Source organism: Apium graveolens, chromosome 3, assembly GCF_009905375.1.
Source record: "Apium graveolens cultivar Ventura chromosome 3, ASM990537v1, whole genome shotgun sequence".
NCBI classification, from domain to species: domain Eukaryota; kingdom Viridiplantae; phylum Streptophyta; class Magnoliopsida; order Apiales; family Apiaceae; genus Apium; species Apium graveolens.
In genome coordinates this window covers 121,181,872-121,204,633 of record NC_133649.1, presented here as the reverse complement: position 1 = coordinate 121,204,633, position 22,762 = coordinate 121,181,872, and the positions used below count along the sequence as shown (strand labels likewise).

At 34.1% G+C, this 22,762-nt stretch overlaps 1 protein-coding gene across 1 annotated transcript; it reads left to right on the top strand.

The window, feature by feature from the left end:
- Positions 1-18,859: 18,859 nt before the first annotated feature.
- On the top strand, positions 18,860-22,762 carry LOC141710870 (GLABRA2 expression modulator-like). Its single transcript, XM_074513378.1, has 4 exons — positions 18,860-19,363; positions 20,099-20,200; positions 21,313-21,584; positions 22,433-22,762. Exons 1-4 carry the CDS (start codon positions 19,057-19,059, stop codon positions 22,619-22,621), a joined length of 870 nt encoding a protein of 289 aa, XP_074369479.1. The 5' UTR covers positions 18,860-19,056; the 3' UTR covers positions 22,622-22,762.

The following is a 22,762-nucleotide window of genomic DNA, read 5'->3' as shown; positions in this document are numbered from 1 at the left end:
CGTGTCCTCAGAACGAATCTTGATAACTTTTACAACTTAGATTCATAATTCATCATACTCGTCTGCCTTTGTTCTGACTCTAAAGCTTTTACACTATCTCCATAACCTTGGGAATTACTTTCCCGAAAACAATTGACTGAACTTAAATCAGTTTATTATAATCTCTTGCTTCGTGCCTTCCTTGGCCTTTCACCAGCGGGTGGTCTCTCTCTTAGGAGGGTAAGTGACAAAAACAGTCTTTTGTGATTCGTCAATCATTCAGAATCTCAAATGATTCCTCTATTTCCTTTATCCAGGCTCTCGCCTCGACTGGGTCAGCTTGTTCCTTGAAACTCTGAGAGCTTAGCGACTTAAAGGTCCTGAAAGAATTTCTCACCGCATTGTTTCCTCAGGGTGGTGGTTGGGGATAATAGTCTAAGTTCTGTCTAGAAAGGTCCATAAATTGTCGTATAGGAGTACCGTCTCGGGTCTCCTTTCCTTACTCGACTTTCTGTTTCCTTAGTATGAAATGTTTCATCCTTCTCCCATACTTGGGGTTATTTTATACGTTAAAATCCTCATTTTCCACTTGATTATGTTATGGGTTCCTTCTATCTTGATGGCGACCACCCTGACTATCACTTTCAGGGTTTGCTCTAAATCTTATTCCTCAAACTAGCTTTCATCTAAGATTTCATCTTTAGGCTCTTGAATATTTGGAACCCAAATTCTGTAGGAATACCTCATTATTCCCTTATCATCTTTCTTGGTATTAATCTTTTATCTAATTGTTGGCTCTCTGCCTTCATTCATCACTTTTTCTGGCACAATATGTTCTTTTCCGATAATTCGGACTGTATTACAATCTCAAACATCTTTTCGGTACCGGCTCCGGTTACCTTCACTTCTATTTCCATTTTCTCAAAATCTCTTGTAAACTCTCTCAAAGACATTATCATCTTGAGTCTCTCCTTTTTACTAAGGGCATCAGCCACCACATTGGCTTTCCCCGAATGATAAAGAATCTCATAATCGTAATCCTTGATTAGCTCTAACCACCTCATTTGGCGCATGTTGAGCTCTTTTCTGCGTGAAAATGTACTAGAGCACTTATGGCTTAGGTAATTCTCGCACTTCTCTCCATACAAGTAGTGCCTCCAATCTTTAGGGTAAAACTATTGCCACGAGCCTAAGCTCATGGGCGGGGATATCAAATTTTGTATTCCCTTAATTGTCTTGACGCATACGCGATTACCTTACCGTGCTGCATAAGCACGCACCCTAAGCCCTTGTGCGAAGCGTCACTATACTTCACAAAATCTCCTTTTTCATCCGGCAACGCCAGCATAGGGGCCGTCACCAACCTTTGCCTCTGTTCTTGAAAGCTGTTCTCGCATTTCTCTGTCCATTCAAACTTCTCAGTCTTACGAGTAAGCCACGTTAAAGGGGGCTACTATCTTTACAAACTTGAACGAACCTCCGGTAGTGATTGACCAATCCTACCTCTGGTAGTCGACCTAACCATGGTCATCAATTCATCAGTGGTCCTTTATTCATTCTTGTCAGGATTCTCCATGGGATCCTCCTCAGCAACTGTCCCTTCTAGGACAACATTTTTAACCGCTACATCCTCAATATGAACATCATCCGATCGCGCGTTAGGACGCTCTATCGGATCCATAATCTGATCTCCAATAAGTAATAAAACATCATCGCATTGTTGCTCCTCAACCTCAGGGTTCGGAGTCCCGCTACCATATACGATAACGAACTACGCTTCTATCACGATATTTATAAGGGTTCCCATAAGGGTTTTAACTGTCAGTACTACGTTAGGTAGCCAGACTATGAACTTGGCAAGAGTTCTTATTATCTTAGTGAACTTATTATCTTTACGTCACATCATCTCTGAGGTTTATAACGCTTCGCTCTGATACCACTTCTGTAACACCCCCAAATCCGGGGTCGGGGATCCGGGTTGTCACGAGTTCCATTTCCCTTAACAACACCCAATCTTAATAAATAATCAACTACTCTGTACTGTGACCCCACAATAAACACACACACCACAAGTTATAGTCTCAGAGATGAATATCCAAAAATAATCACAAGTCGTTTTATTCCACAATTATATGTCAATACACCTTAAAAAGGTTTCTGAATAAATTTACATTTCTTTGCCATTATTATAATTCATAATTATACATAAGTCTGGTACATCATAAGTTGAAAGCCTAGCCTATTGGTAGTTCCTACCTCAGCTACAGCGACATCAACGCCTATAGGAAACTGCAGAACGTTTCCTAATCGCTTGCGAATCGGGAGCTTGGTCCTGTTCATCTTTTCTATCTGTTGTTGTGTGATGAAAGAAGAAAGCAAGGGTGAGCAGCAAGCCCACCAAAATAATATGTATAATGATTAGCAATATATGAGCCTTCTCATAGTACTCATGAAAGTCTTGGTCAAAAGAAATGAACCAAGTTGATATCTTAATGCGATGAAGTCGCAAAATATTCAGTATATATATATACATATATACTTTTCAAAATATGGGAAGTCCTCTTCCATGCATAATACACACAGAGTTCCAGTGTATAACTGTATAAAAATATCTTTACAAGGTGATCTCATATATCTAACCTTGTCTCAACGTTTTTCTGAAAGTCTTTGATATGCATAAGATAATCATTTACTAGATATAAGTTTAAAAGATGAAGTTACAAGATACTCCAATATACTTATATCTTTTCCGAATACTACTTGAACTACCATCGTTCAAGTTATAATTAGTTTCAAAAGTTCATCACACTGATGAGACTACAAGATAAGACTTGAATAGATTCAATCTTTGAAATATTTTGAAGGAAATGAAGTTATGATATACTTCATTAAGTCCCGATATATATATACACCTATATATATACATACATTTCCTGAAAATCTCTGTCATGTAAAGTATGAACAGAATTGCAATATCCAATAAATTTGGAAAGGAAAGAATTTTGGCATAAACCTGATATCTTGCTGATCAGGAAAAGATACCAATAAGTAACCTTTTCTACTAGTAGATGGACGAATTCCCCACTGGTCATCACCCTGGTCGCAATAGGACCTTATGCTGGACTGCCACTCAGCCACTTATGCATTTGATGGACTCCTACTGAGCCACTTACACTATCATGGACGCCCACTGAGCCCATGTTGCTTATGCCTACTCGATAGATGGACTTACTTCCCGAATGTTGGGTAAGTAATCAATTCATTTACCAAAACTGCAACCTTGTTGCGAATATAAAATACACCATAGAGCCGGATCCCTCTGGTTTTGAGCGAGTATTTAAATCCCCTTTAAAAGGAAGATCTTAAATATATAAAAATGAGTTTTGGGATCCGCTCTAACTTTTAAAAATCATTTTAAAGACTCGAAAACACTTTAAAGAGTGTTAGGAGTAATGCTGATTTAATAAAGTAAATCAGTCCCAATATATTAGAAAATATCTGAATATTATTATTTAAATAATATTCCCATAAAGAATAATCTTTATACAAATAATTGAGGTAGAAGTTGTAAAACTTATACTCGAAATGAGTATTAAATAACCAAAGATATACTTATACGAAAGTACTATCTTTCTTTGAATAATCAAGATAAGTTTGATTATCGACACCTTATTCTTTAATAAAATAAAGGATATATCTCAGCAAATAATCGGAGTCATAGATCCTCAAATGAATATTCAAATAATATTCATTAAGTAATATAACAGGAGTCATAAGTCCTCAGATGAATATTCGAAATAATATTCAATAATAAAATAAAGGAGTCATAAGTCCTCGGATGAATATTCGAAATAATATTCAATAATAAAATAAAGGAGTCATAAGATTCGAAATAATATTCAATAATAAAATAAAGGAGTCATAAGTCCTCGGATGAATATTCGAAATAATATTCAATAATAAAATAAAGGAGTCATAAGTCCTCGGATGAATATTCGAAATAATATTCAATAATAAAATAAAGTTATCGAATAAACCTTATTCGATTAATAGTTTTGAAAACTATAACCATATATATATAAATATATATATATATAAAATCTACTCGGGATCCTCGACTCCCGGTTTTAGAAAATGTTTTCACCTTTGGGTCCCTATACTAAGGGTATATGCAAATTACTGCTATTCTCTAGCATAGGTATTATCAACTGAACCAACAGATATATATGGCAAGAATACGAAACATACATGCATATATATACCATATCAGCATGCTTCAATATATCGCAACATTTGCTAATTAACCAACATGCATCTATCACAAGATAATGCATATACATATATACATCACAACAACAGTATAACAGGTAGAAAACTTGCCTGAGCGATTGGGGGTTACGAATGGCTCGGGACGAGTCTGGTAACCTATAAACAACAAGTAAGTTGGAATTAAGCCAAAGTCACTTGTAAATCTATACATTAACCAATTTAGACTCTAACGCTCGCTTTGCGCTTACTGATTCTCTTAAGTCACTCGAGTACCCTCGGCTCCCCCATTTTTAATAATTTAACCATTACGAGTTTTAAGGCGATTTCTTCGCGAGTGTCTTACCAAATGCCTAGCACTCTTACCATAATTGTTTCATACTTCAATTAGTCTTTTAAGGTCTTTAACCTATGTTTCAAAGTAAGGCGAGGGGTAAGGGTTCGTTCGCGAAATGTCGTTACTTAAAACGACCGTTTCTCCTAAACCGTTCATCGCAATCAAACGAACCACATATCAAAACGAAGCTCATAACATGAACTATCTAAACATGGCAATGGTCAAAACCTAGCAGGGAGTTCTCGGGTCCAAATGTTATGAACAAAAGCAGTCTAAAGTAAATCGGACATTACGACGGCTATGTTTACGCGATTTCCCAAATTTAAACCATTCCAAAACCATCACAATTCAACCCCAATTCACAACCCAATCAAACCTCCATCTAAACTGCATTACAACATCCCCAAATCAACTCATTATAATCAATCTACTTAATCCAAAAACTTGAATTTAAACTATACTACATTCTTTAACCAAATCATAAGATTTCAACAAATCAATCACCACCATTCCAACCCAAACTCTTAAACAAACAAGTTTCAAGCTACTCTTTACCCTCACAACCATAATAAACCTAATATACAAATTAAAGCTAGGGTTTGGAGTTTATACCTTCCTTGGAGAGTGGAGAATCAAGAGAATGACTTGGAATCACCCTTAAAGTCCTTATCCAAGCTTAATCTAAACAAAACTTCAAGAACACAAATTTTAGTTCTTGAAAAACACTATTCACCATCTTCTTCCATGATTTATAGAAAAAGATTGGCTTGGAATTAGAAGCTTAAACTTATAGGAAGTATGTAACTATCCATGGGGAAGCTTAGATAAATACCTTGCTAAATAGTAAGTGGTGGAGCTTGGATCTTCATTTTGTTAAGAAAGAAGCCGAGAGCTTCATGAAGAAATGGAGGAGTTGTTGTGTTTTGTTTGGTGAAAAATGAAATGTTTGCTTGGTTGGTTGAATTTTGAGTTGTTTTAGGTTAATTACTTAATTAACCTTGATTTTGTGTGGTTATAATTCAACCACACTTCCTTCCCTTCTATGTCATGCTTATGTCATCATGTGGTGTCATCCTTCCCTCTTTGTCCTCTTCCTATTGGTTGGATGACATCATCCCCACTAATCCCTTTGATTAGCTTCTAACTGTTTGCCTAATGACCGCTGATCTGTTATACGGTTCGCTTAACTTTCGTTCTCGTTTCTCGTTTGAGGGATCATACCCGGGATCTTATTACATGGGTTTCCTTAACCTTTCTCAATACATTATATTCCTTTTATGATCCTCTCTTATAATCCTTTAATTTAAATCCTTTTTATCCTGTTACCTTATACTCAATTCTTTCCGTATCTAGTGGATTTCTGGGAAAAATCAAAGTGTTCGGAATTGGATTCTGACGATCTTTACATACACTTATATGTCATATAGAGTGCCAATAAAATCTCAGAATATCCATAAAAGAACCCCTACCTAGTGTGGCATGAAAAGTTTTCTCATTCAACAAAAACACTATTCATAAGGGTTTCAAAAATTTTCCAAAATTTGGGGTTATTACAAACAGTTAAGGGAATTAGAAGGTATTTATAAAGATTTTTCAGATCCTGAGGATAGTGATGAGCATGAATTGAATGTGAGTGACAGTGATGATGAGTCTTGGCACTCAGATGCCTCTAATAAGGATAAGAGTGATGATGATCTGGTGTTTGAAAAAAATGTTGATAAAATGGTATTTGAAGATCATGACACCCCTGAAGAGCCTGTTAAGGATGACAATATGGGTACAGATGAGGAGAGTGTCTATGCTGGGAGTGATGATGAGAGGATGGCCCCTAATTCTATAGATGAAGACGAGCCAAATTTTCCAGAATTCAACGAAGATGTGGATATGGAGAGACCTGTCTTTGAGCTGTGTATGTTGTTCAAAAGTTCCCAGATTTTTAGAAAAGCTGTAAGGAATCATGCAATCATGGAGAGAAGACCAATTGAGCTTGTCAAGAATTATGGAAGAAAGATAAAATATGTGTGCAAAAAACCTTGTAAATGGACTGTTTATGCTTCTCCATTTAACAAGACTCCTACTTTTCAGATTAGAACATTGGTCAGAAAATATACTTGCATGCCTATATTTAAACAAAAATAAATAAATTCAGTTTGGCTTGCAGAGCATTATGAGAAGGAAATCAGGATGAACCCTGGCTCACCTGTTAAGGCTTTTCATAAAAAAATATTCAATGACTTGAAAGTGGAAGTGTCTAAGCATGCGGTTTATAGGGCTAAGACTAGAGCACTGTTAAAGATCAATGGCACTCACAAAGAACAGTTTGGTCAGGTATGGGATTATGCATACGAAGTGAGGAGGGTTTTGCCTGAAAGCACTATTAAGATATTGTGTGAAGATCCAGAGCCAGGTGAACAAAGTGGGAGGTTTATGAGAATGTATATTTGCTTGGGGCCATTGAAGAAGGCTTTTGTTCAGTTCTGCAGAAAATTAGTTGGCCTAGATGGTTGCCACCTTAAAGGACCATTTGGTGGGCAACTCTTGGCAGCAGTTGGGGTAGATACCAATGATGGCATGTACCCAATTGCATGGGCAGTAGTGGAATCTGAAACTACAGAATCCTGGAAGTGGTTCATGGAGTTATTGAGCCAAAACTTGAAGATTCAAAATGATGTAGAATGGACCTTCATCTCTGATAGGCAGAAGGTAAATATTTTTGCACAATTTTAAAATATGAATTGTATGTACATCGATGCAACATAGTAATTATTTGTTATGCATAATGCAGGGACTTATAAATGCACTGGAGGAGGTGGTACCAAATGCAGAACATAGATTTTGTGTTATGCATTTGTACCAAAATATGCATAAAGATTTCAAAGGAGTGGCATTGAGACAACTCCTTTGGAAGGATACAAGGTCTACCACTGATTGGGAGTTCAATTTACATATGAATAAGATGGAGGTATAAATGTCATTATACTTGTTTAGGTAGTTATCTTTGACTTTATCTTACATATATTTATTTTTTCATAGATTGTTGTTAAGTGTCATGAGTGGTTAATGGCCAAGCCCAAAATACAGTGGACAAGGGCAGCTTTTAGAACACATGCTCACAGTGATATGTTTGTTAACAATCACTGTGAGGTGTTTAATAGCTCTATAAGAAAGTTCAGGGACTTGCCTATCATAACAATGTTTAGAGAGTTGCACAAGGCTGTGATGAAAAGAATCCAAGTGAGGAGAGATAAGTTGGCTTCAAAAGAGACAATCATTTGTCCTAGTGCCCTTAAGAAATTAGAAAAGTAAGTACTTCTTTACTGAAATAGTCTAAGCCTTACATTACTATCATTTTCTAATATTTCTGTCATGGCTTATATGTAGAGCAATTCAGTATGCTGGGAATTGTGCAGTATCATGGTCTGGAGGCACCAAATATTTGGTAACTTGCACAGATGGGGGTCATGAATTGGTGGTTGACCTACATAACAGAACATGCACTTGCAAAAAATGGGATCTCACAGGGATCCCATGCTATCATGCTTGTGCATGTATAGCTATTAAGAATGAACCCTGGGAAATGCATATAAACAACCATTATAGTAAGGAAGAGTACATGAAGGTATGTATTTTTCATAAATAATTAGTGCTCCTTCTTATTTGTTCAACATCTATACAATTAAAAACTAAGTATTTTATTTGTTCAACAGCTATACAATTGCACACTGGACCCCATTGCATGGGCCTGAATTTTGGCAAACAAGTGCTGAACCAAAGCCCTTACCCCCAAATGTTAAGGCCCCTGTAGGAAGGCCAAAGAAAAAAAGGGTGACAAAGAATGATATCCCTCCTGATGCCACAAAACTAAGCAAGGTTGGGACAGTTGTGAATTGTCATTATTGCAAAGCAAGGGGTCACAATGCTAGGACTTGTGTTGCCAAGGTAAACTTAGATTCATGAAATATTTTCTTACAATTTTAAAGACTTAATTTCAAGACTTACTTAGATTCATTGAAAATATACAGAAAAATGATGCAATTAAAAAGGCTGCTGAGGAAGGAACTGTGCCTAATATAGCCAAGTCAACTTGTGTGTGCAAAACATGCAATAAACCTGGTCATAATTCAAGAACTTGTTCAGTTAAGGTACAAGTATGTATACTACAGTTTATGTTCTTAAGATAATGATTTGTGCTCACTTGCTTTTATTCAATTAATTCACAGAAACAGATGGTGCAAGGGGGCAATTCTTCTACAAATCCATCAACAGATCAAGACCGGCAAAGAATACCTGAGATGATGCATCAACATGAAGAGAGACAGATTCATGGAACCCAAGGAAGCTCAACCTCTGCATTTCAAGAACAAACCAGGAAAAACACCCCAAAGAGAAAGAGATTAATGTCATGTTTTATGGTTTATGTTGTGTCCAAGAAGAATGGTGGTGTAGTAGTAATGTGGGTGAACATATCTATGACTGTCTTATTTTGTCGTTGGGTCTGGTAGTTAGCATATGGTATGGCTAAACTTTTAATTTCTTTAGTTTGTCATTAAGTTTATTGGGTATGTAATAGCTGGTATTAAAGGCTTCAAGCCTTCCTTTTGTCAACTGGTTTTTGGTTATCAGGACAGGCTATTGTATTGCCAACAATGTCTTATGTTGGATTTATGATATCTATTCAAACACTTTTATGTCTTTATATTACAGTTAAGGTACTTTTATATTGCATTAGTTGGTATAAACATGTAGTGATAGGCTAAGGACACAATTAATTTATAAACATAAACCATTACATTAGACTTTATTACAAGATTTAAATTTCTTCTTTGACATCTTCAACTGCTGGTACATTCCAAAAAAAGAAAAACATAAACACTAAAAAAAGGCAGACTAATTTCCATCTTTTAGCTTCCAATTTACTCTTCTCCACTTCAACTTGTAGCACCCTGCATCTTTGGCAGCCATCAACCCATCTGAAAGACCCACAACCTCGACTACCAAGAACACAACCAAGAAATTTTCGCCCCCCATTTGCCTCTGTTCTAGCAGTCCTCTCCACAGCCCAACCTCCACAAAAGCATTTATATGCCATGGTATTTGGCTGAGTAGGTTATTTAGGATGGGGGTGTAAGTTGTTTAGGATGGGAGTGTTAATTTTAGGTTTTGTATGTATTTATATAGAGATACATCTCTCTATTCTAGGATAATAGCCGTTAGAAATTAATTTTTCCACGTTTACCCTTCTTATTTAACGTCCTTTAGTTGAAACAGACGGAATGCAATCGGGCGTTAAAAAATATAAACAAGGGTCATGCGGGTGCCTATTATTAAACGTGAGCCAGTTTTGTGCAAAAATATTATAACTGAGGTCATCTTCGTGCAATTAAGTCTTAAAAAAAATCCAAAAAAGAAATTCCAGTAAATACGTGGGACGTTAATTGCTTATATAAACTGTATAGAGCAAAGCCTAATAAAGTTCCGGAGTTCACAAGATTTGGCTACACAGTGAGAACATTGATTAATTTCTGGAGTTCACAAGATTTGGCTACACAGTGAGTTTATGCAAAATCCAGCATTATGAATTCCAATATGCATAGAAAACCTAACTTGTATTTCAACATATAAATACATAATCAAACTCATTAAAAATTCAGATATCCAATTTTAATTTCATACCGCAATTTCCTTTGCAGCCTCAGTTGTGTAAATTGGCATGCCATCAACATCCGTTTCCTTGCGAGTGTGTGTTTTGTCCCACACTTCAAAGTGAGTTGGCACAACGCCATTCTTTTCCTCAGTTAAAATCTAACATATAGATGCATAAAGATAATTAATATTAATAAACAAGATTCTAAATCTAAGTTCTATTTTACTAGATTATGAAGTGAATGTTACCTTCTCCACTTGCTGAAAAGATCTTGCACTAGCGCTGTGCAAGGTAGTCACCTTTTGCCGATTTTCTTTTCCCTTATCTGATCGTAGCTTGTGTTCATCCGACTCCAAGAAATGAACCATCCCTTCCCATACCGGATCACTAAAGTAGGAAGGTTTAACTTCCAGCAACGACTTTTTTAACTTCTCGGAATTTGTATAAGCTCGCTCCTTTTCTTCATGCACTGTTCACTTAATCAATGCCTTGAGATGCCCAGCTATAGTCCTATAAGCCTCCATACGACTTTGACCCTTCTCATGTCTGAAATATTTTTGCAATTTATATAAACATAAGTTGTTCAATAGTGCAGAAATTACATGCAAATGATTATAGTAAACAAAAATAAAATGTTTAAATAAGTATGTAATGCCACCTTTTAACATAACCTTTTCCTCTTAAAACATTTAAATTAGCAATTACCTATAGTTTGATAATAAAATAAACATCAAAAAGTTGAGAAACCAATTTTGTCCTAAAATAATACTCTTATATTACATAACCAATTTTGGCAATCAAACCCTAACACCACCACTCTTATTTCAGTAATACTAATACTGAAACAGAGGAGCCTTTGCCTCTTCATTCTGATTTAATTGCCAAATCTTAGAGCAAACAGAAACACAAACACAGTAGCAAATAACTAAACTATCAATTAAAAGTACATGTGTATTTTTAAGTAAATCAAATTCAAAAAGATGGATACTTACATAGAGTTCAGTAATAACTTTCTCAACCCATTTAGGATACTTATCATTGATATCAGTCCACGTGTAAGCTCCCACTGGCCAGAACCCGCGAACAATGCCCAAAATTGTCTTCTTTGCTTCATCATGCATTATGCTACAAAAATAATAATCGTTACTAATTGGACATATATTAAAGTTAGGTAAAGTAGTAAAGAATAAAATGCAACAGTCTATAAATTTAGACTTACACTCCATTTGAAATATTAATACGAGTCGGCTTTGCTGGAGGTGTGGAACCAAATATTCCACGGGAGTTTGCTCGCTTTCTTGGACCCATCCACTCAACTAATTATGCCCTTGTCTTCCCGTGGGGATAAGACTGTGATATCGCTAAAGCTTTGGCCTTTGCCTTTGATGCTGCCGTCACTTTGCCTTTGCCTTTTCCTTTGCGTGAACTCACATTTTTCTTAGACTTAGCGATCTTTCCATTCTTATTCACAGGAACGTTTTTGCCTTTCTTTGCAGATGTCACCGGACTCTTACCCTGGAAAACCTTTGCCATTAACCCTGTAAAAAACAATATCAAAATGCTTAAGTGATCTAGCTAGTTAATTCTCATGGATGATATGCATTAAACACATAACTTAATGCATTATCTTTTTGTTTAAGAATCAATAATATGAGGTTTATGAGTGCTCATGATTAATATTAAACAAAATTAATTAAGTTACACAAAAAGATTCAGGTGTTTACTCTTAACTAATTAGCTTTGATTTCATAATTTTCATGATCTGAGAACTAACTGCGCATTTATCTTATCAGACTAGACAAAACTCTGCATGAATCAGTGGGCTTTTCCTATATTATTAGCAGTCTGGAAGTGTCAATTATATATAGTTTCTTGATTATAGTTTACAAAGCTTAACTTATAATAAAGTTGAAATGGCTGGAGCCCAACTCTAATCCTACATAAAACCCTACTTCAAGACAACAACGTAGTAGTATATCATTGCATTTACTTAACTTGACCTAATGAAATTTTGAACAATTTCAAATTAATTATAAATATCCAAATGCCAACATATATGACTAGGCTCTTCCTAAGCTTCAACCCTAACAGACTAAGCTTCAACATATATGTCTGTTGGCATAGCAACAAACACACACTACGCACATTTTGTCGACTGACCAAACACACACTATCGACCAAACACACGCTATTTGACAACTATATATGACTACTATATATGTGTATGTGTTATGTGTTATGTGTATGTGAATCCACTGCATATTACAATAGTAATTCACTGCAACATCATATGTATACCTAAAACTTAATACGTAAAATTAAATAAACATAAAAAACATCAAAATACATATTTATGCACATAATTTAGTAAAAAATGACTGAAAAACCCATAGTCAAAGCATAGTTTCATCAAAAATCAATTTTGATGGACTTAAAATCACATTTAAGCACAACCCATAGTTAAAGCATGCATAATAAACACAACCCATAAATATCGCATGCATATTGCCCAAAAGCCCCAATATCTAGCCTAAAATCCCCTGTTTAACACCCGATACTCTTTAAAATTGCAAAAGTTAACACCCCAAATACAATAAACATCTAATCCATGATACCCAATACACAATAATGCATACGTATGATCATTATAAATACATAATAGCTTAATTTTTAAAAATTCTATATTTCGACTACATGTATAAAACTTATACTTCTAATCATCTGTAAGGTTGGATTATTAAAAAAAATCCAAATGTCTAACTCATCCCCGACACTTTGAGTTGAAAACCTAACTCAATCTTCGAACAATCTCGACTTTCCGTTTTCTAAACGACTTTCTTAGTCATAATTGTTTTCTTACCCAAATTTTTTTCCTAGTTTTATTTCACTATAAAATGACATTTCACTTGAAAATTTTTAATTTATCGAACCATTTTCATATTTAATACTTTCTTTTTGTAATAATTATAATTATCCAAAAAATAAATGAAAACACGGGACTGTAAGTGTAATCAACTAACTTTTAGAGTTTCACTATTAAAATGAATAGATGTTCATGTTTAGAGAGTTTGATCAACGAAAATGTGACAAACCATAGGGGAACGGTACAAAAATATATTTTTCTTGTATTTTTTTTGTATAGATCTATTATAAATACATAATAGCTTAATTTTTAAAAATTCTACATTTCGACTACATGTATAAAACTCATATATCAAATCATCCGTAAGGTTGGATTATTAAAAAAAATCCAAATGTCTAACCCATCCCCGACACTTTGAGTTGAAAACCTAACTCAATCTTCGAACAATCTCGACGTTCCGTTTTCTAAACGATTTTCTTAGTCATAATTGTTTTCTTACCCAAATTTTTTTCCTAGTTTTATTTCACTTTAAAATGATATTTCACTTGAAAAATTTTAATTTACCAAACCATTTTCATATTTAATATTTACTTTTTATAATAATTATAATTATCCAAAAAACAAATGAAAACACGGGACTGTAAGTGTAATCAACTAACTTTTAGAGTTTCACTATTAAAATGAATAAATGTTCATGTTTATAGAGTTTGTGAAAGAGATATGTCCTAAGTCCAATCATGTATGAGGATTTAGGAATAACTTTTACGTAATCTGTTTTGATTTCATTGATATTAATAAAAGACTTATTTTGTTTTTTATTGCGGGCTCTATCTATTTAAATGTTTAAATAATATATACCACAGTTTAGAGTAAAGCTTTTTATGGATTGTGATGAGATCATAATAATGAGACCTAAAAGATGATAACTCTAAACTTAAATTATTCCTGGTCGTAGGATTACTAACTGGTAATTAATAATCTGCAAAGATCGGTACATACTATGCTTGCTTCATTTTGAAGGATGTCTGTTCTCATAGACATTTGTGTGGTGACACTATAGCTAGTATGTAGGTGCTTATTATAGAATAAGTTCACTGAACATGACTCATCAGCAGTTGTTCACATAGTGATAGTTGTACAAGTATCCTTAGACTTGAGGGCATCATAGTCATCTTGTGTACACTGAACTATGCTTTGATTTAGTTCTTAGTCTCAAGGGACAATTATAAGGGCTCTATTGGGTATAAGAATTTGTACACGAAGATAGTGTATGATCAATAAAGGATCTACCCCTTCCAGTGAAGGAAGAGAATGTTCAATGCTGATCCACTTATGCTTGTTCAGGAATCTCTGGCCAGAGTGAATGAAATTAGAAGGGAGTTTCTAATTTACATTAAATAGAACTAAGCATAGTGAATGGGAAAGCAAGTGATTAAATAAGATAGGCTTGACACAAGTTCCATACCTTGTATTTAATCGTGACATTGCAGGGTAGAAGGAATTAATTGTATGGTAACTACTCACTGAATAGGTTCTTGGTATTCTAAGGAGTGAATTCGTATTATCCGGATAGTCGCGATATGCTGAGAAGTATCCCTCACGATGTAGAATAAATATGATTAATTAATTAATCATATTTAATGAATTAGAGAATTTATAAAATAATGATAAAATAGTTTTATTATTATTTATTTCTACTACCGGCTTAATATTGAACCTACAGGGTCACACCATAAAAGAGAATGATTTAATGGTGGAGGAATTAATTAATAATGGCTGATAATTATTTATTTATGAAATAAATAATTAATTGGCAAATTTAATAATTGATTAAATGAGATTTAATTGATTATAAATTAATTAAGAAAAGGTTCTTAATATTATTAATTAAGAATTTAATTTTTGGAAATTAAATCAAGTGAGAGAATTATTTCTAAAGAGTTTAGAAAAAGAATTAATAATTAAAAGGTGTTTTAATTATTAGTGAGAATAATAAAGGGTTAATAATAATATTTTATGAGAAAATTTTCAGCTGAAAATTTTGCCTTTAAATATACTATTATAAACCTTATTTTTGCCTCAACCTAAAAATTTTACAAAACCCTAATTCTCTCCACCTCCTCCTTCTCCATTACATCATTTTCTTGGTGGATACCGGTGGAGTGCTTCACACTTGAGGAGCAGCTGCTAAGGATCTCCGCTCATGGTTTTTGGATCGCTATTAAAGACCTCCATCTTTCCATTAATGTAAAGCTTCTTAAGGTAAACATACTGAACTGCGAATTAAATATTATTTTTCGCATGGATCCTGCAGTGGGTTTCGGTTTTTTTAAGATTTAAATTTACGTTTTCACTGCGTTTATGTGCTAAAAACCCTTCAGTTTGATCAACGGAAATGTGACAAATCATGGGGGAACAATACAAAAAATATATTTTTCTTGTATTTTTTTCTATAGATCTATTATAAATACATAATAGCTTAATTTTTAAAAATTCTACATTTCGACTACATGTATAAAACTCATATATCTAATCATCCGTAAGGTTGGATTATTAAAAAAAATCCAAATGTCTAACTCATCCCCGACACTTTGAGTTGAAAACCTAACTCAATCTTCGAACAATCTCGACGTTCCGTTTTCTAAACGATTTTCTTAGTCATAATTGTTTTCTTACCCAAATTTTTTTCCTAGTTTTATTTCACTATAAAATGACATTTCACTTGAAAAATTTTAATTTCTCACCCTTGGTACTACCATCAAACACTTTAAGTTCCGTTGTAGCATATTTTTGATTTTTTTTTCGCATCGGACCATTTTTATCCAAAAATGTTCGATATGTTCCATAGAAATAACATTTTCCGCAATTCTTGAGTTGGAAATCTTGTACATTTCCAACACAAACCGGGCATCCCATCTTCCCTTTTGTTGACCAACCACTAAGCATACCTAAAGCGGGAAAATCACTAATTGTCCACATAAGTTCGGCCTTCATGATGGAATTTGTTTTCAAATGTTGATCATAAGTTTCAACCCCGCTTTGCCATAAAATAAATAATTCGTTCATAAGGGGCCTTAGAAACACATTGAGATTTTTTTCGGATTATCCGGACCGGGAATTAGTAGTGTCATAAACATGAACGGTCTTTTCATACACATAGAAGGAGGTATATTATAGACGACCACTACAACCGGCCACAATGTGTATACATTATTTCCGTAATTTCCAAATGGATTAAAACCATCACTCGATAATCCAAGTCGAACATTACGAAACTCCTTAGCAAAAGATGGATATCGCTTGTCAAAATTTTTCCAATCATCTCCGTCCGAGGGGTGACTTAGCTCTCCCTCTTTTATTTCTCTATTCTTGTTCCTAGTCATATGTTTAGCCGTATGCTCCGACATGTATAATCGTTGTAAACGGGGAATTAGCGGAAAATGTCTTAACACCTTCTTTGGTATTTTCCTTCCATTTTTTCCCATGATATCTTTGTAACGATCCTCTTTGCAAATGTCACAAACAACTTTTTTTTGTCATTATTATAAAATAACATACAATTATTTGCACACACATCAATTTTTTCATATCCCAACTTCAATTTTTTTACCATTTTCTTCATTGCATAATAAGAAACCGGTAGCTTATGAACTCGTGGCAACACTTCCCCAATAATATCAAGTAGTAAATTAAATGATTTCTCACTACAACGAGATACGTCTTTGAAATGTAACAATCTCGTAGTGAAAGAGAGTTTTGTATAATTTTTGTTACCGGGATAAATAGGAGCTCCCGACTCATTGGCATCGGTGTAAAATTGAGAAGCATCAAAATTTGGAGATTCTTCGGCATCATTCATACTACTATTACTACCCCTCATATTATTGAAGCTATAAAAATCTTGCCCGGAACTATCTCGTAATAACCCAAACATATCCACCGGTGGTTTCACAATTGGTGGTGCACGTCGTTTACGATGACCTGTCCGTCGAGACTCCGTTGTTGGCTCTTTCTCACCATGTAAAGTCCACACGGTATATGATTCAAAAAATCTGGAAGCATACAAGTGAAACTTTATGGTATCTAAATTTTCCCAATGACCATTCCCACAATTCTTATGAGGACACAACGTCTTATCTTTTGTCAACCCAAAACTTTTTGCCGAATCGAAAATTCTTCCACACCATTTTTATACTCATTCGTTAACGTAATGCGATCACTTTTCATATGACGTGACATCCAACCACGGTTTACATTTGACATCTACAATATCAACAAAACTACATTTCAATTTAACTTCACTTTTTGGAATTGTTAACATTTCAAGCATATATAAATTATTAACATACAAATTATAACATCTTTCTCACCATCTACAATATTAACAAACACCATTTCAATTTAACTTCACATTTTTTCTCTTCAATTATAAAGCATATACAAATTATACATACAAATCATACACAATATCATCCTAACTAACATAAAAAAAAAACTTACAATATTGAAATAAAGAACAATGAGATCAAATTATACCTTTACAATGAAAGTGATTCTTGAAGAAAAACAAACTTCTCTCTTTTCTCCTTCTTCTTCTTCTTCTTTCTTATCTTTCTCTTCTTCTTTCTAAATTTTCATCTTATCTTCATTCTATTAACACCACCCAAAACAAAACTAAAAAGGTGGTGGGTCCATTTTTAAAATATTAATAATTCCAGGCCTTTTCCTACCAAATATGGTAGGAAATGCTTTTCACGGCCAGATGTCCTTTTCCTACCAATATTGGTAGGAAATGACCTGAATTATTAATATTTTTTTATACTTCAGAAAAATGCTATATATTCTTAATAATATGTGGCCTGCTGATGTGGTCGGTGGGGTTATTTTCACAATAAGATTTTACCAAAACCTACCAATCTTGGTAGGAAACACTTTCCCACCAAACTTGGTAGGAAATGGTCTCAGATTTAAGATATTATTTCTTTTTTCATAAAAAAAGTTTAAACAGTAAAATAAGTGGGGGCTGATGACGTGGTTGATGGAACCATTTCGGTATCAAATTTTGGTCAAAACCTACCAACATTGGTAGGTTTTAAGTTTCCCACCAATATTAGTAGGTTTTGGTACTTGCGTGTACACAATCTGAGCCTTACCTCGAGCAACTCCTACCAGTTTACGGGTTGGTAGGAAATGCGCTGCCATTTCCTACCAAATTTTTCTGGTTTGATTTGCTTGGTAGAAAAAGGCCGTTTTTTTGTAGTGCTAATTTGTGAACATTTTTATGAAATATAATCATGTGTTTTAATTATTAAATTTGTTCATCAACCTCCATTTCTTTAACTTTTTCACAAGTTATCTTATCGGACTTGTTTATGTAGTATTTTATTCAAACTATTTTATTTCTAATTTCAAATCATTAACAAATTGTATTTAAATCTAATTTATTTTTTAGCTGATTTAAGAATCGATTTTTGCAAATTCAAGTCGTTTATAAACCGAGCTTATCATTTTATGTTTACTAATCGAACCTTTATCTTATTACTAATTACGATATATATCTTACTACTAATTACGATATATACTCATTTTTGAAAACAAAAAACCAATTTCATTAATGAAAAAGTATAGACATTCGCACTTTTTTTAATGGAAAAAGTGCCCAAACATTTTTACAATCTTACAAAGTTATCAGCCCGTAGCATTTATTTACTTTGCTGTTTAAACTTAAGGTATGGTTGTTTTCTCTTCCTGCGTCAAAAAATCCCAAAATGAAAATCCATAACAGCAAGAAATGAATCTCAAGCAGTCCATCATGTCGAGAAAGGAATAAATTCATACACTAAACTAATAAAAAAAAACAATGCTTCTTATGCGTTATTACGTTCGAAATGTTCTATAATCACATATTGGATTCGTCTGCCCTTGTGTTCGCAAAGCATTCATTGTATTGGAGCTCCGGCGAGACAAATGGAAAATCCTAATGGCAATGACGAAAATGCTAAGAAGAAACCTGAGCCGGATCATCAGAACGTTGACGATTCGAGCCCGAAATTTAAGGACTGTGTAGAATCACCAACGGAGACAATGGCTATGGATACTGATAATAAAACCAGGAAATCTGTGCATTGGAGTGAAGGTTTGGTTATGAAATCGGAATCACATTCTCCTTCTCGAGAAATGCCATCAACGTCGTCTTTGCATGTTGGTGCAAAATCGAATCCTTACGTTGCTTATGTACCTGCTCCATCCGATTCTCCTTCAGCGACGTTTAAAAGTAAGTATCTCCTTTCATGTGTACTCACAGTTTTATTGTGTTCTGTCTTGCACTTGTTCGCATTGCTTGTTTTCATTTTTTTTAATAATATTGAACAGTTATTCATGTTCTCACACCAAAATTATTTCCAACGAGCACAATACACGATAAATATTGGGGCAAATTATGTCGAGAATAATATATACAAATAGTACTCAAAATGTCAAAATAGTAGTTCTTGGTCTAAAATTTGTTCTCACTAGTTTCATTTCTGCATATAATGTTGCTGTTGTTTTCTGCATTTTTTTTACAAGAATTGCTAATGATTAATGAATGATAGAGGATGATTTTCTGCATGTCTATATGAATGCACATTTGGTATCATTTGGTTAATATTTAGATGGAATCAAATTAAGAGATAAATTATATGACAGGCTTTCTAGTATTAATCTCTGTGTATATAATGTTGCTTCTATTTCTGTACTTTTTTTACCAGGTATATTCACAAAACATAGAGGCATTAAAGCAGTTTTCTTACTAGTCACTGCATAGGAATTCACATTTGAATTATACTGTGGGAAGAGCTAGATTGATGAAATTAACTATATAGGCTTTTGCTATAAACAGATAAGAATAAACAGATTCGAATTGACCTTAATTATTACTTACATTTTGATTGCAATTTCAAATTGTACAGAGATGTACTAGGAGTTGCACATGATCTGATTCTGAGTTTCAACTTCTTTTTGTTTTCAGATTCTGTGGTTAATGTTAGAGATGCACTAGGGAGATGGAGAAAGAGGGTAGGAGAAGCCTCAAAGAAGGCTGAGGATTTGGCCGAAAATACTTGGCAACACTGTAAGTTTTTCCTCTCTTTTTTTTGTGGTTTTTACTTTCTTTGTTTTGACATGCCTGCTGCATTATTATTGTAATCCTAATATTTAGATAAATTATTCTCGTTAGCTCTAAATTATGCGGATATGTTCATGCATGATTGGCTACAAAATATTTGTTGTATATGGTTAGTTTTTACCAGTACCAATGATGCATTGCTGCTGAGATATCTGCAACAGATGCAGAACCTTATTAGATGATTTTGATTGTTTGTTTATTCTAAATGGATGGGGTTCCATGTGGAACACCTAGCATCTAAAGCTTGGGTGTGGGGCTGGAGTTCATGACCAAAATGCTTTTTGATATAGTAGAGTATGTACAGAAGATAAATTGACCAGTTTATAGAACATAAGCTAGTAAATTAGATGGTCTTCAAATAGGCCTTAAAATTTAAGACAGTTTTAGTGTGCGCGATAAATTCTTTGTTATGCCTTTATTATACACACAGTTGGTAGATTGCATGCTTACTGCTTCGACTTTCATGATGCTTCAGCATAAGTTGTTAAGTTGTTTGGAGGGCTGGATACATTGTATTGGAATTACAGAATCAGTGCATTGTCTTGGTCTTGTTCTATTTCTATGTTTTTGACCTTCCTGTCCCCCCTGCATTTCTTCCTTCTTTCAGCAAAATAAATCAGCTGTTGAATAAATTTTTCCATTGAACCTTAACTGTTTTCTCAAATGCACTTCAGTATTTTGGTCTGAAATTTTACTTTTTCTTGTATTATTTGTGTCTTTTTGTTTATGGTTCTCTAAGGTTGGGGTTTGTACGAATTTCCTTCCTAAAACACTGAAACTTACTGTTATATGCATAAAAGAATTAAGAAAACTGTAAATAAAAATGTTTTGTTCTACCGTCCTTGTATGAAAGAAATGTTTCCTCACATTTAGCAAAACGAGAATTGTTTCCTCGCACTAGAACTTAGAAGTAGGTGAATCTATTATTTAATTACCCAAAGAAAAAAGAACTAGTATATTTATGAAATTGTACTGCATGTATCATAATTATTGTCTTGATCTGATGTTGCTTGCCTTAGTTTCATTATGTGATTTGATCTTTTATTTGGTTAAAACAGTGAAAACAGCCCCTAGTCTTACTGATGCTGCATTAACAAGAATTGCACAAGGAACAAAGGTTTTAGCAGAAGGTGGTTATGAGAATATATTCCGACAAACATTTGAAACTGCCCCGGATGAGTCTCTTCAGAATTCTTTTGCTTGTTATATATCCACATCAGCTGGTCCGATTATGGGAGTTCTATATGTTTCTAGTGCGAAGCTTGCATTTTGTAGTGATAATCCCCTTTCTTATAAAGCCAATAACAAGACTGAGTGGAGCTACTACAAGGTATGACTAAATCTTGATCTGTTTCTATCCTTTGAACTTTTCATTAATACAACTTATTCTGGACGATACTGTACACTATTTAAGCAACTCTCAATGGAAATTTTCTTTTCAAGTTTTCAGTTTTTTCAGTAACATGACAATATATCATGGCAAAGCACTAGTATCATGAGAATTGGGACATGTATTACTTCTCCTCTCTTGCACAAGCATAGTCGCATCATCACAGAGTTATATTGATATCACATCTTAGTAAAAATGAAAACAATACACGAGAAAGGACTCGAGACATTAATGGCAGAGGTTTATGTTATGTTCACCATTGTGCTTTATATAGTGCTATATATTGCCGCTCACCTCCTGCTATAATCTTACAGTGACAGTGCTATTGGCCAAGTTACCATGCTAATTAAGGTTCACATTCTGCATCCTGAATTGACTCCTATTCCACATACCGTTTTAAATGAAATTTTTTTGCTTCGTTACATAAAATTAGAATTTTAGGACAAAACTAGGTCATTTTCATGTAAAATCATTGTATTTCGGTCTTGTCTTTATTTTTGTTGATATGTTTCAATAGGGATGATAAGACCAATGTTATCTGCCTTTTCTTCACCATAGGAATAAGTACTCTGCTGATATACTATTAAAATTCAATTATATCAACCTTGTTGATCCGGGGATGCAAGGCAAGAGTATGATCTCATAAACAATCAAGATATAATTTAAAACAAATGTCGAATAATTGAACTATTTTACTCTCGTCATCAGATGTTGTCTAATGTCTTATGATAAATACTGGTAAGCACACAACCTTTGCTGATACGGAGTTAGTTGCTTGATTATTATAGGTGGTGGTTCCATTACGGCAGCTTAAAGCGGTCAATACTTCAACAAACATAACAAATACTGCAGAGAAGTACATTCAAGTTATATCTGTCGATAACCATGAATTCTGGTACATGGGTTTTTTAAACTATGATACAGCTGTTAAGTTCCTGCAGAATGCCCTGGAGTTCAGCAACTTTCGTTCCATCTGATACCAGGCTCATTTCTACTTGACAATTTGTATAAATCTGATTGATTTTTAGGTATTTCTCCTACATTTTAGAGTTTTATCCAGTCATTTAAACAGAATATTCAAGTTTCTATTTATTGAGTTTATACTTATATATACTTAA